The sequence below is a fragment of the Palaemon carinicauda genome, chromosome 14 (genome assembly GCF_036898095.1).
Source record: "Palaemon carinicauda isolate YSFRI2023 chromosome 14, ASM3689809v2, whole genome shotgun sequence".
Lineage (NCBI taxonomy): Eukaryota > Metazoa > Arthropoda > Malacostraca > Decapoda > Palaemonidae > Palaemon > Palaemon carinicauda.
The window spans coordinates 43,323,870-43,338,319 of NC_090738.1; the positions used below are offsets into that span (position 1 = coordinate 43,323,870).

The window sequence follows — 14,450 nt, forward strand, 5'->3', positions numbered from 1 at the left end:
AACACATTTTCTGGGTCGAACCTGTGACGGCCGGCGAAAAAGTCCTTCTTTGTACTTTTTCTGATATAAATCTTCCAAATATACCAGAGAAAATTAAAAGCATGGAATGCAGAGGTTACAACCCTCGCGCGAGCACCTTGTTGGTGTCGTATATCTAACAAGGGCGTTTGTAAAACACTATTCACAGGCTGTCTTCCATTTAGATAATCCCTTCATCAAAGGGGGAGGGCTGTGACAGGCCCTAGAGAATACAGTTGGGTTACCCTACCGACACCCACCACTCGCGCTCACTAGGTCATCCTTCTGTTTTGGACTTGCCAGCAAAGTTGATAAGTGTTTTGCCCAGTGTTTTTCGAAGTGATTGTCGTTAATTCAACATGACTGACGTTGATACTTCACCCTTACCATTAAGGTTCGCCTACATGGTTCCCGTCAGGATGATGATGAATCTCTCTGGCCTGCAAGAGAGGCTCTCCGCCCTTGGTTATCAAGGTTGGGAAGAAATGCTCCATCTAGAGGTCCCTATCTCCTCAGAGTGTCCTCTCTAAGGTTGGACGACGACCCCATGGACGGGCAGGTAGGTGGGGATGAATTTTGAGCCTTCAGCTTTGCAATTACCTACGTCACCGACCTAGGACCCTTAATGGATCCTGATGTTCATGTTACCCTGCATAAACCGTGACTGCTAAAAGCAACACATTCTAGGGAAAACCAAGGGGCTATGACGGAGCTCAAAAGTATGGTAGTGAGTCAGATCCGTTCAGGAACTCAGAAGTTTCCCCCTACAGCCCCAGGCATATCAAAGTAACCTCCTTCGATAAAAACAACGCATAGAGATTTGCCTTACATGTTCCATATATAGATGGTACCATAAATCTGGATGGCATAGACATCCTCCCTCTGGGGACCTAGAATTTACTCCCAGGTACTAGAATTCCCGTTCAACGGATTCATTCGATTGAAAGAGATTGCCTTGGTTAGGTTAGACAAGGTACCGAAGGTAACAGTATTATTTCCTAAAGGGCAGGCCCGATCTGTCTGGACCAGGATGTTGTCAGTCTGGGGGTTACGATAATTCCAAGATCTGCCCTTCCAATTCGACCTACACGTTTGATGGTCTGATCGGGTTAGTTGTGGGAAATACGTTCTGTCTGAGGCCTCTATCAGACAGGAATCGATAGTCGGTTACCCACTCGTCATCACAGCCTCCCTCCGATTCGACGTCTATGCATCCAAATCCCCCTCATCAGGTGGTCTACCTCACTGATTCCCCAGGTACACAGCCCAACCCCGTTGGGATGTTTTACCTGCATACAGCCCTAGATCCGAACCCTCAGGCTCCTCTCGTGGACACCAGAGAGGAAGCTACAGGAGTAGAAGACAGTCTCGCCATCGAGACGGACCTAGAAAAAAGGGGGCTCGGAGAAGGAAAGTACCTAGATTCACCCCCTCATAACGCGGTGGTCCCGGTAGGGGGTAGACTTTACCACTTTCGAGACCATTGGACCTTCGGTCTGTGGGCTCATAGCATAATCTCTAAAGGTTTGAGGTGAAAATGGCCACAAGGTCCTCCTCCTCCACCAGTGACCTTCTCCCAGAAATCCACTCCCATCCTGGAAGAGTACACCACAGGGTTACTCAAGAAGAAGCAATCAAACGGGATCGATCACTGAAGTTCCAAAGCCACCTGTTCACAATTCCGAAGAAAGGCTTGGCGGCATTGAGAGTGGACCTGGACTTGTCAAGCTAAACTCTTACATTCTCTGCGACAAGTTCCGGATGTTGATTATCTCTCAGGTACGGACCTTACTTCCCCGTAGGACCGTCACCACCTCTGTCGATCTTACCGACGACTATTATCTTGCGCCTTTAGCTCGAAACTTCTCTTCTTATCTGGGTTTCCACCTAAGCAGGAAAGCCTTTGTGTTCAAGACATGCCCTTTGGCCTCAACATTGATCCCAGGATATTCACAAAACTAGGAGAGAGAGTGTTAGAACAACTCAGGAACCAAGAGATACAGATCATTGCTTATCTGGCCGGTTGGCTCATTTGGGCCCGGCCGGTCATAGAAGGCAACAGAGCTACGAAGGAATTATTCCAATTTCTCGACAACCTGTGATTTCGGGTCAATCTCCAAAAAATCTCGCCTGCAACCATCAGTCCGCTTAGAATGGTTAGCCATTCAGTGGGACCTTTCGAAGCACACGTTGTCTCTCCCTTCCAAAAGGTAAGAGGAATAGTTTCCAAGATCAAAAAATTTTCTCAAACACAAACAGGTGTCCGAAGAGCCTTAGAAAGTATCCTCGGATTTTTCCAATTCACTTCAGTAACAGATCTAATAAAAGCCAAACTCAAAGACATCAATCGAGTTTGGAGAAAGAGAGCTACAGTACCTATAAGAGACATGGTCTCGAAGATCCCCTCTGTCTTGAAAATGAGACTACGCCCATGGTCCGAACCGAAGGACCTCTCCAAATCGGTTCCTCTACAATTCCCACCTCCACAAGTGACATTCCATACAGCCGCGTCTCTAAGTGGATGGGGGGGATTACTCCGAACATCAGATGTCTCAGGTTCTTGGTCACTCTCCATGAAACAGTCCCATATCATTGTTCTCAAAGCCATGGCAGTGTTCTTGACCCTGAAGAGAGACTCTCCTCCGAGGTCGACCCACATCAGAGTAGTGTCAGACAGCACAGACGCAGTACACTACGTCAACAGGGGAGGATCCAAGTCACCCAACCTGAATCAGATCCTGGTCACTATCTTCGCCTGGGCAACAGAAGAGAACTGGTTCCTGTCAGCACCTCACCTAGCGGGAGGCCAGAATGTGAGAGCGGACTCACTATCCAGGACGGATCCACTGGAGTCAGAATGGTCTCTAGACATAATTTCATTCCGGTGGATACTCAGGCTCGTTCCGGGCCTCCAGGTAGATCTATTCGCAACTCAGATGAATCACTAACTTCCTTGTTATGTGACCCCAACCCTGGACCCTCGGGCTTATGCCATGGACGCATTACCCCGGGATTGGAACCATTAGAAGAAGATTTCCCTATCTCCCCCAGGGAATCTTCTAAAAACTTTTACACAAACTACGCTCCTTCCCGGGCGCAGTGGCTTTAGTACCACCTCACTGGCCAAGAACAGTTGGTTTCCTCTCCTCCTCGAGTTGAAACTCAGTCCCATCCGGATCCCGTTCCTCAAACTGACCCGAGTATCCAAACTCACTGTGTCAGATTACTCAAGGATAGCCAAAACTCTAACTTTGTGGACTACAGGAAGTTGGCAGCTCGTAGAGATGCGAACATTGAACCGGAAACGATCTCTTCATCGAATGGGACAAAAAGGGACTCGACAATTCGCCAATATGATTCGGCCGTTAACAACTAGTAGGTCCCCTAAGAGTGCAGACCATACTCGTATGTCCCCGCATTTAGCCATCTCTTTCTTGAGGTTCCTATTTGACAAAGGCCTAACAGTTAGCACTTTAACCACCATCAAGTCATCTTTGAAGAAGATCTACCTTGTTGGGTTCAACATTAACCTAGCTGATTCCTATTTCTCATCAACCCCAAAAACATGTGCTAGGCTTCGACCTTCGGTTCGGCCACAAAAGGACTCTTGGTCTATGAACGGTGTTCTCAAACTTGCGATGGACACGGACAATGAATCCTGCTCTTATATCACTCTTCTTAGGAAGACTTTATTTCTAACGGCTATGGCCTCAGGTGATGGAACATCAGAACTAGCAGCTCTCACGAAACCCGGAAAACATAGATTTCCTCCCTTCAGCCGAAGTACTCCTTTCCAGACAAAGCTTCCCTAGCTAAAAAATGAGGATCCGCAAAATAGGTGCTCCTCTCGGAAGATTATTCTTCATCCCCAGGATTTTTCTCCGTGTACAGTCACACTCTCAAGCCCCTTTTTAGCTAGAACTGCCACCCGCTCGTCTGGCTCCTTGGTTATCAGGGAACAAGGAGGTACTATTTCCATTCACGGTATCAGGCAACAAATCCTCTACTTCATTAAACATACTAATCCGGAATCATTTCCCCAGGCTCATGATATACGGACAGTAGATGCCTCCAACAATGATTTCCAGAACAGGGACTTTGATGATTTTAAAAAAATATACGGGTTGGAAATCCCCTATGGTTGTCAAACGCCAATATCTAAAGATCTTACAGGCCCTTAAATACCCAACGATGGCAGAGGGGAGCCTTATCTCTCCCCATTAATCTCCTCTTCTTCCTTTCTTCCATCTCTTCTCTTCTCCCTCCTACCCGCCACTCACACCACGTCGCCGCTCTCCTTGGTAGTTCGTTAGCCCTATGATATTTGCCATGTTTAATTCCTATGGTTTAACTGTTATTGTAGTTACCGTTCCTTTAATGTTTAGATATACTTAGACATGTAAGGTTTGATGCCTTTTGCGATTCGACACTCAGTTGGTTCCTTGTCGTCATTATTATTTAACCTTACGTTCCCTATGTCATTTGGCTGGTTGGTAATTGGACGGTTACTTTATTATATCATAGTATTGTCGTACATGGTGATTGTATTCTCCTCATTATGTTATTAATTTATTGGGCTTGGAAGGCATTCTCTGGTACTTTTTCGCCGGCCGTCACAGGTTCGACCCAGAAAAGGGATTTTGACGAAGGAAAAATCTATTTCTGGGGAGAGACCTGTGACGCCCGGCGAAACCCTTCCCGATTATTTTTGTACGGACCCACCCTTTCCTTGCCAAGCCATATGTTCTTGCAGAAGGATGACCTAGTGAGCGCGAGTGGTGGGTGTCGGTAGGGTAACCCAACTGTATTCTCTAGGGCCTGTCACAGCCCTCCCCCTTTGATGAAGGGATTATCTAAATGGAAGACAGCCTGTGAATAGTGTTTTACAAACGCCCTTGTTAGATATACGACACCAACAAGGTGCTCGCGCGAGGGTTGTAACCTCTGCATTCCATGCTTTTAATTTTCTCTGGTATATTTGGAAGATTTATATCAGAAAAAGTACAAAGAAGGACTTTTTCGCCGGGCGTCACAGGTCTCTCCCCAGAAATAGATTTTTCCTTCGTCAAAATCCCTTTTCTTCAACTTTATTTAATGGGTCACTAATTTATTCTCGGCCTGACTGGCAAATCTCTTTTCTAATCGTGAACATTTTCATGCGAGTCGGAAAAAATCTTCACATCTCATTTCCCAGAGTGAAAATTTCGTAACCATATTCATTCGTGAAGAGAGGTATAACTGTACCCAACATTCCTGAGAACTTTGATCTTTACCAAGATGATATCTGGAAACTGATCTGATATTTAAAAATTCTAGATATTAAATTCAAATATATTGCATAGCATAAGGCATCAATTTAAAGTAGGTGTTGACATTTTACCTCTATTCCTTGGCTATCACCATTCTGGTCTTTAAACTTGAGAACTAGCAAACTAAACTTTTAAAACAATATTAGTTGTATAAACTAATTTGAATAACTTTCTCTATACTCACCGGAGCAATGGTAAAAAGCGGAACTACACTGATATTTGGTATATCAGGAATAACTATATCTTGTGGCAGGCCATTTAATGGTTCTCTTTGCGTTACCAAATTTATAAGGTGATTTGACTCTTCCTGTAACAAAGTAAAATAACAAAATAAAATGCTATTCATGCCAAAACATGGGGAGACCATGTTCCCTGAACCTGTCGTTGGTGGGAGTGACCTCCCCAACCCTCCAGTGAAGCGTCCGTGTGGATGTTGATAGATGAAGGCGGGTGTTGAAGAGGAATGGACCTTTTCAGGGCCTTTGCTTCCGACCACGGCTTTAATAGTAAGCGAAGTCTGTTTGGAAGCCGTCTCTTGAGGTCTCTTCGAGCGATGGATGTGGAACGTCTCCAGACTCCCGCAGCATCCTTTAGCTGTGCGCGAAGCACTGGGTTTGTCACAGAGGCGAACTGTAGAGAGCCTAGAACTTGTTCCTGCTGTCGTCTTGAGATCCGTTTGGATTTCAGCAGTCTTCTGACAGACCCTGCTATTTCCTTCCTTTTCTTCTGCGGGATGGAAAGGCGGTGTGACTGAAGATCCCAATGGATTCCCAACCATTGGAACTTCTGAGCTGGAGAGAGGCGAGATTTCTCGGCGTTTATCTTGAATCCCAGATGTTCTAGGAACTGGGTGACTTTGTTGCAGGATCTTACACAATCTTCGGGCGATGTCGCCCAGACCAACCAGTCGTCTAGGTAAGCCATCACTTGGACGCCGTGAAGGCGGAGCTGTTGGACGATGGCGTCTGCCAGCTTGGTGAAGATCCGTGGAGCCACGTTGAGCCCGAAGGGCATGGCCCTGAAGGCGTAACTTTTCCTTTGGAGTCGAAATCCTAGGTAGGAGGAAGCGTGATGATTCATTGGAACGTGCCAGTAGGCATCCGCCAGGTCTATGGAGACCGTGTAGGCCCCTTGAGGCAGAAGGGTCCTTATTTGTTGGAGAGTCAGCATCTTGAACTTGCTGTTCGCAATGAACTTGTTGAGAGGGGATAAGTCTAGAATGACTCTGAGTTTGTCGGAGTCCTTCTTGGGAACGCAAAATAGTCTCCCTTGGAACCTGGTTGACTTTACCCTCCTTATCACCTTCTTGTTCAAGAGTTCTAGGACGTATTCTTCCAGGAGGGGGGTTGACTGTTGGAAGAATTGCTGGAAGGCTGGGGGTGGTTGCGTCCAGCTCCAGCCTAGTCCCTTCTTGACGATGCTGTGTGCCCAGGGATCGAAGGTCCAACGATCCTGGAATTGGCGGAGTCTTCCTCCCACCGGAAGCACTTCATTGCTTCTGGTGTCCCGAGGGTTTGCCACCTCGGCCGCTAGCTCCCCTTCCTCCTCTGCCTCTGGAGGGGCGGCGAGACGAATATCTGCCGGAACCTCTGCTTGAGCCCCTACCTCTGGGACTAAAGGTAGTAGCATGTTGCTCGAATGCAGGGGTATAGACCGGTGACTGCGACACCACCGGCTGGGTGACCAACTGAAAGGTCTGCTGTGGCTGTGCTGCCACTTGGGGAGTAGCGGAACCCGGAAACTGCCGTCTCTGTTGACGTTGCTGGGGTTTCGGTTTCTGGGACTTCCTCTTAGGTTGAGGGCCATCGTCCTGAGAGGATTTCCTTTTCCTTGACATGCCCCACTTGTGGAGAAGGTTCCTGTTCTCCGTGGCGGCCTTGTCAGCAATCTCTTTCACCAGGGAGGAGGGAAAGAGATATCTACCCCAGATATTGGAGGAAATCAGCCTCCGGAGTTCGTGTTTTACCGTCGCGCTGGCAAACACGAATTCACGACAGGCTCTGCGAGCCTTAGTGAAGCTGTACAGGTCCTTAGTCACCGTTGCCAAATGTGTTTTGACTAGGACCATGTAGAAGTCCGGGACTCTAGTGTCCCCGGCCATAAGTTCGAGCTGTACCTGGAGGGACAGCGATGCGGCAAGCCTCTCCTTCGTATCCTGTTCCCTACGAAGGAGGTGATCATTTAGCCTTGGGAGGTCCTCTTTGAACTGACGACCGGCTACGTCAGGCTCTAACTTCCCCACCGTGAAGGTTGACTGGACGTCTTTCCAGTGTCTATCATCGGGAGGGACGGTAAGGGAGAAGGGTCTGCACTCCTCCAGTACAGGGCAAGGTTTCCCTTCTTCCACTGCTTTCAAGACTGCTATGAAGGCCTTTTCTATAAAGGGGAAGGTCGCAGTATTCGGCGCAACGAAGGTTGGGTGCTACTTGCTGAGCGCCGGCATCTTGGAGTTGGTGAAACCCCTACTCTTCACCGCGCTGGCTAGCATAGCCTGGGCCTTCGGGAAATCGAACACGATTACTTCCTTCGGTTCGGTCTCTTCCTTTGAGGCTGGTTCGGACCTGAGCCGGACGTAACAGTCCGGATAAGCCTCAAAATTCGGGAAGAACTCCACTTCTTCCAACAAGATCGAGCCGACCTTCTCACTAATGAAGATCTTACCAGTTGTGATCGGCATATGCTCGGCATACCTCCATGGGTTAGTATCCGAGCAAGAGGGGAGGTCCTTAACCGAAATCCGTTTCGGTGGTTTAAAACTCACTAGGGTAGACCGGAATTGCTCATGGGTCTCACGAAGTTTTCTTTCCATGAGGGCTTCAAGCATCTTGAAGACCTCCTGAGTGCCTGATGGAAGAGGGTCCGGGGTGGCGGAAGTCGAAGGAACAGGTTCCTCGGACGGTGCAGGAGTCGATGCGGGAGTAGGAGTGGGAGCAACCTCAGACTCCGAATCAAGGTATTCCACCTGATCTTCCTCATAGTCGAGCTCCTCGCCCATGAGGTTCTTCTCCGTCTCTTCCGACACTTCCGACATACGTTCCACGTTATCGGAATCTAAGTGGCACTCATGCATGGACTGGGCCATGGCGATATCAGGTTCCACCACGAGCTGGACGATGGGGATCTGATCACTGGGGACCACGGAGTCTTTAGATGCCTTTGGAAACAGCAAGGCCCTCAAATCTTCGCTGGCGAGATACGGTTCGATGGCGTTCTTCTGGAAGCCACGCACCCACTTGCGTAGCTTCTCTCGAGCGTTGTCCCTTGCCTCCGCTGAAGGAGGATCGTCGAACGCTTCGACCAGACGACTCTTGCAGACTGTACAGTGCTGCGGGTCCCAGTATTTCAGGTCGCCTCTCTTGGCGGTGCAGGGGGCGTGGGTCCGGCACGCCTTGTGCCCGTAGAAGTCCGGGCGCTTCACTCCACAAAAGTTGCTTTCGCACTTCATATACTCCTCCTGTAAAAGAAAGAGATCATGAGTACATGGAAGGCATAAGAATGACTTACATTACTCTAAAATTAAGATAACTTAATCTAAGTTTTTAAGCATTAAAACGATTCATAAGGTATTATAATGACTGAGAGTAGAGAGCGGGAAAGGAAGTACATAGATAGACACATACTTGTGAATCCCGCCCAGTCGGTTACCGTAACCTTATCAGTAGGCAATTTTTTTTGTGGCCGAAGGCCACAAATCGGATATCCATATGGATAAGCCGTGGTGGGTAGAAGCTAGGCCTCTAGCAGAAATTGCCTGCGAGGTGTAGCAGGGACTGAGACCACTCAGATCCCTGATTAGAAGGGGAGTAGGGAACACCCCTTATTAGATATAGGTTCCGGCAATCGGCTGCGCGAAGACACACAGAGTATGCTGGAATATTGTAATGTGCAATCAGACAGCACCGCCACAATTTCAAAGGTAAGACAATACCTATATGTGTAAGTGGCTAAGCCATTTGGCTGCAGTATGTTGGCTGTCGGCATATTGTCGGCAGGTATGAGAAGGGGTGCATGTCCCTTAACGTCTCCAGTGGGTGCTGCCAGACCGACGGCACGCCAGAGGCCGATCCTGCAGGGTGGAAGGCTTCAAGACAGACACATTGAGTATCTAAAATGTAATACCATCTTGGCGACCGCCGGCACAGCGGCAGGTCGCCGGCAGGAGGCGGCGGCACCGGCAGCCGACGGCTGACGGCCTGGTGAGCTTGGATCAGTTCATAAGACAGATAAGCATATGGGTGTATACCTAGACCGCCGGCAATCAATGCCGGCACCCAGGTGGCCGGCACGGGGGGTCAGCCAGCTGTTACTAGGTATAAGAGGGGTGGGGCGACGGCTGTATGTCGACGGAAGGCGGCAGCCTCCGGCACACGGAAGGCTGACGTCTTAGAGGAGGGAGGGGATCTTATGAAAGAATGTCACCAGAGGTAAGGCGGTATCGCCGGCAGTGGAGGCGGCAAGGGACCGGCATCAGGATAGATGGAGAGAAAGGTAAGGAGGGATGGGAGGGGTAAGACCACATACCCCTCCGGCATCCCTCTGGAGAGAGTGCACTCATAATAGGAGTATATACTCATAGCATCCGGCGGCAGGGGGCCGGCAGTCGGCCGGGTGCCAGGGGTAACCCAAGGGAGGGTTAGAGGGCACTCAAGAGGGGGAATCCCCCGCCGGCCGGACCGCTGCCAGCAACTACCCCCATAGAACGCTATGAAGGGTATGTGTACCAGAGCGGCCAGCTCAGCAGGAGAACAAGTTTGCCCAACCACTCCACCCAAGGGAGGGGTTGTAGGACTAAGGACAGATGTGTATAGGCAAGCCTACACCAAAGGGATAGGTGGGGAGGGAGAAGAAGAGGGGTCTTTCATAGGGGAGGCTCTGTACAAGAACGGCCACCAAGGAGAGGGAGAACGCTCCCTAACCTAGGTTAGGTAACCAGAATGAGATTGGTACAGGAGTACCATCTCAAACTATAAAAGTACAGAATCAGCCCCCAGAGCCTAACCTAGAGAAGGAGGGTTAACTCCTAGGCTAGGTAGGCTGAAAGACACATCGCAAGTTGCAGGGAGGGAGGAGTAACCCAACCAGATGCAACTGAGGAAGGGCAGAGGCGTTCCTTATTTCTCGGTCACAACCCTAAGGGGGGATCATTCCCTTAGGGTAGACAGAGAAGCGATACATACTCTGATTGTAGACAAGATTCCCCTATATAGAAGGGGAAGCATGGCCACACAGAGGGAATGCCCGCAGGCAGGGGATTAGGGAGCATATAGGGGTTCCTACATTTAGGTTAGGGTGGAAAGATACGCAATCAACCCGGTCCCCTATATGGTCCCCGAAGGCGAAAACACTTACATCACAGTTAACAGTATGTTTAATAATGCCACAATCTTCATAACTTAACCTAGGATCACTGGTATATATCATGCATGAACACAAGCACTAGGCTATCTAGCCTAGGGGCTAAGCTAGCTATCTAGTATGGGGTCGAACGACGACCGAGTAGATGAGCGCTAAAACACGATATAAGTAATTCCTAGCTATGAAGACTAAATAACTAATAATATAAATTAGTTAAGAGACCGGATAAGGCTGTTCTGGCTAGCTAAATAAGGCATGCAATAGAACAGCGACGCCATAAAATGGCGCGTCCGGGATCGGCACAGCTCCGCCACAAAACACAATATTTTACGAAAAGTAGAAGTTACTTTACGGCTAGAGCTTATTTAAACAATACTGGGACCTGGTACTCAACTTTCCAGAAGAAGGCGAGGCTGAAGGTAACGACATAACGGCGATGTAAGTCGATGAAAATCGCACAAAGGGAAATCCGACCAAAGCAAGGGGCTACAGGCTGAAGGATGAGGACGGACGTGACGTCATTTAGCAATGGCGCCCGTTTGTTTACGTTTCGAGTACCAAAAGCAGCCACGGACGAGTGTAACTGTGGAACGGCTCCCCAGTTATTCTCCACCTTTCCATATCGAAGTGTTAACTCTATATGGGGTGCAGATAGCTATGTGGCGTGTTAATACATACGTCCCCTGTTGATATACGATATCCTAGAGGGAAACCTTTAGGGTACTCGCACCAGAAGTTAGAATTCTGTGATAACCTTTAGTTTAATTCTCTGGGAATATCCCTGTAGTTAAATATACCCAAGGAAGCTACTGAAGGAACCTTCCATCAGGACGTCATGGCTATCTCACCCAAAAATAGATTTTTCGCTTTGCTCAAAATCCGTTTTCTAATCGTGAACATTTTCATGCGAGTCGGAAAAAATCTTCACATCTCGTTTCCCAGAGTGAAAATTTCGTAACCATATTCTTTCGTGAAGAGAGGTATAACTGTACCCAACATTCCTGAGAACTTTGATCTTTACCAAGATGATATCTGGAAACTGATCTGATATTTAAAAATTCTAGATATTAAATTCAAATATATTGCATAGCATAAGGCATCAATCTAAAGTAGGTGTTGACATTTTACCTCTATTCCTTGGCTATCACCATTCTGGTCTTTAAACTTGAGGACTAGCAAACTAAACTTTTAAAACAATATTAGTTGTATAAACTAATTTGAATAACTTTCTCTATACTCACCGGAGCAATGGTAAAAAGCGGAACTACACTGATATTTGGTATATCAGGAATAACTATATCTTGTGGCAGGCCATTTAGTGGTTCTTTTTGGGTTACCAAATTTATAAGGTGATTTGACTCTTCCTGTAACAAAGTAAAATAACAAAATAAAATGCTATTCATGCCAAAACATTTCAATTGATGCCTACCAAATCATAAGCCAATTGCTGATTACATCCTTTAAATAATTTTGAAAGCAGTTTTAGCTTTAATTACCCACAAAAATAAAATTCTTCCAAATTCCTTGGTGGTAAACCTTATTCTACGATCATGCAGAATATTTGATGATGAAATGCACACTATGAAATGCATTACAAAGGATTTCTTAATCTATATGTAATCAATATTTTACAAGGGAGTATTGTTTATTTGAGAAATACTTAATTTCTCAACTAATATAAATCTATGTTAGATTGCTTGCTGAAGAAAAACTTGTTATCCTATAAAATAGAGAAAAATAGCATTACAGAAAAAAAAAAAAAAATTACTGTATTCATAAAATGTTCGATCTTTGAACATAGTAACATCTGTGTCTGGAAGACTTCTATTTTGCTATCTTATCAAAATTTCCTTCCAGTACTTGGTATTTAACTAGATGGCCCATATTAGTGAATCCACGGATGATAAAGGTGCAGATTAGAAAGATGGACAGTACTTTGATTGTTATATACATACATCACTCATTACTATTATGAGTAAAGCATAGCATTAACCCTTACCCTGCATGGGGCATCCCAGCTCATAAAAGGGATCCAAAGGCAGGTAGGGTGCTCACATTCCACAAAGGTTATATCAATATATATGTAAACTCACCTAACTGAAGGAGTAAAGTAAGCATGGGATGCCCACTGCCTTTGGGTTGAAAATCTAAATGTTCAAAATTAGATTGCATAATTCGTTCGGAAATCCTATCCTATATAAATAAAGACCTCCTTGTGCACTATATCTGTCAAAATTCATAATACATTCTGGTACTATACATAAACTTGAGATTACTTAAAACACTATAATTTACAGTACTGTATTTCAGAAGATTAATAACATACAAAAATTTGCTGTTACCTTAGAGATCAGAATTTACAAGACTGTCACCCAATATCCAAAAATAATATAAAGAACTAAGAAACCATCTACAAAGATCACAAAGTAATCTTACCAAAAATTGTGATCTCTGACCCTGCAGGGTTCTGATATGGGCAAACCATTCTTCAATGGTCTTTGAGAGAGTAGCAAGATCTGGAACTGAATCTTCTGATGCATACTGCAATAACTTCTTCAAGTGATCTCCTTCACACGTAAGTCTGTCAATAGTCCTGTAAAAAGTATTTAGAATTTTCATTTAACTTCATTCATTAATATATGGGTTAACCAGATTACAAAATTAAAGTATTAACTCTAATAGTTCTCACAAAAACAATATTTCTAATACAGTAACACCAATTGAATTTAATTTAATAAATTGCAATAGTACAATACTTTCAAACTTATGAATAAGAAAAAATAAAATGATGAGAATTCTGCCTTGACATTTGCTGTTTAGTGAAGTTTAGATATTCAAATATGATTTTTTTAATAGTTAGTGGCAAGCTTCACTCTCTGCATCCAAGAACCGAGTCATGAGGATTTTTTATCAAATATCCATGGGTTAAAACTCTTTTGATGTAGTAAATTTGGTTTGATCTAACCCATCCAGATGATCCCAAAACCAATTACAGAAATCTGAAAGAGTAGGTATACATACACTATATCTGACAAGAATCAGTTGGAAAAAGCAGCTCGTGTGTATCTTTGTTACGAATCCTGCAAACATGAAAACGTAAAAGACTATAACTGGGATGCAGTCTAACCTATCCTAGACACTGTGCTTACTTGACTAGTAGGGGAATTTGAGTCCCAACCTGACTTACAGGGCCAGAGGTCAGAAAATATAGGGACACATATCAACCTAACATTACCACGGGTGTCAGGATCTTACCTACTGTGGAGGGGGTGGGTTGTCTTCACCTGCTACAAACAATGCTAACCTTACCAGACTTGAGACATCATAAGTCTTAGAAAACACAGAAATTTATTTCACTCTAACCTTGAAGATCATGGTCTATCTGACACAGGACCTAACTTTGGTCCCTTTTAGCAAGGCACAGATTAACATATTTCTTATTGCAAGTTTGGGAAGTAAGGTTAGGTACAAGTCTGACTTCAAGAAAATACTCAACAGAATTATTGATTTTATGCAAATCTTGCAGAACTGCGTCATACTAAGTGTCCACATTTTATATGGAAACTGAGGAAGTCGACGCACTAATCTTCGATCAGGCTGTCCTATCCATGTGTCCTCTATGTAATCAACATCTGCTTGTTCTTCAGGAGGTATAATATTACTATCACACAACCCTTAAAATGTTTCTATGACTAAGTGGGCAGGCACAAATGGTAGGCTATATAGCATTCTATGACAGTGTAAATTCAGCCTTAGTTTTGTATCTTT

General features: G+C 45.7%; 1 protein-coding gene across 3 annotated transcripts in view; it reads right to left on the reverse strand.

Annotated features, from left to right (window-relative positions):
* The window catches only part of LOC137653558 (centromere-associated protein E-like), an 892,913-nt gene that overhangs the window by 122,044 nt on the left and 756,419 nt on the right, over positions 1 to 14,450 (reverse strand). For all 3 annotated transcript variants that reach the window (XM_068387057.1, XM_068387056.1, XM_068387055.1), the window contains 2 exons: positions 13,119 to 13,275; positions 11,924 to 12,046 (listed from right to left, as the gene is read on the reverse strand). In XM_068387057.1, the coding sequence (XP_068243158.1) occupies positions 11,924 to 12,046; positions 13,119 to 13,275 (280 nt within the window). The remainder of the gene's footprint in view (positions 1 to 11,923; positions 12,047 to 13,118; positions 13,276 to 14,450) is intronic.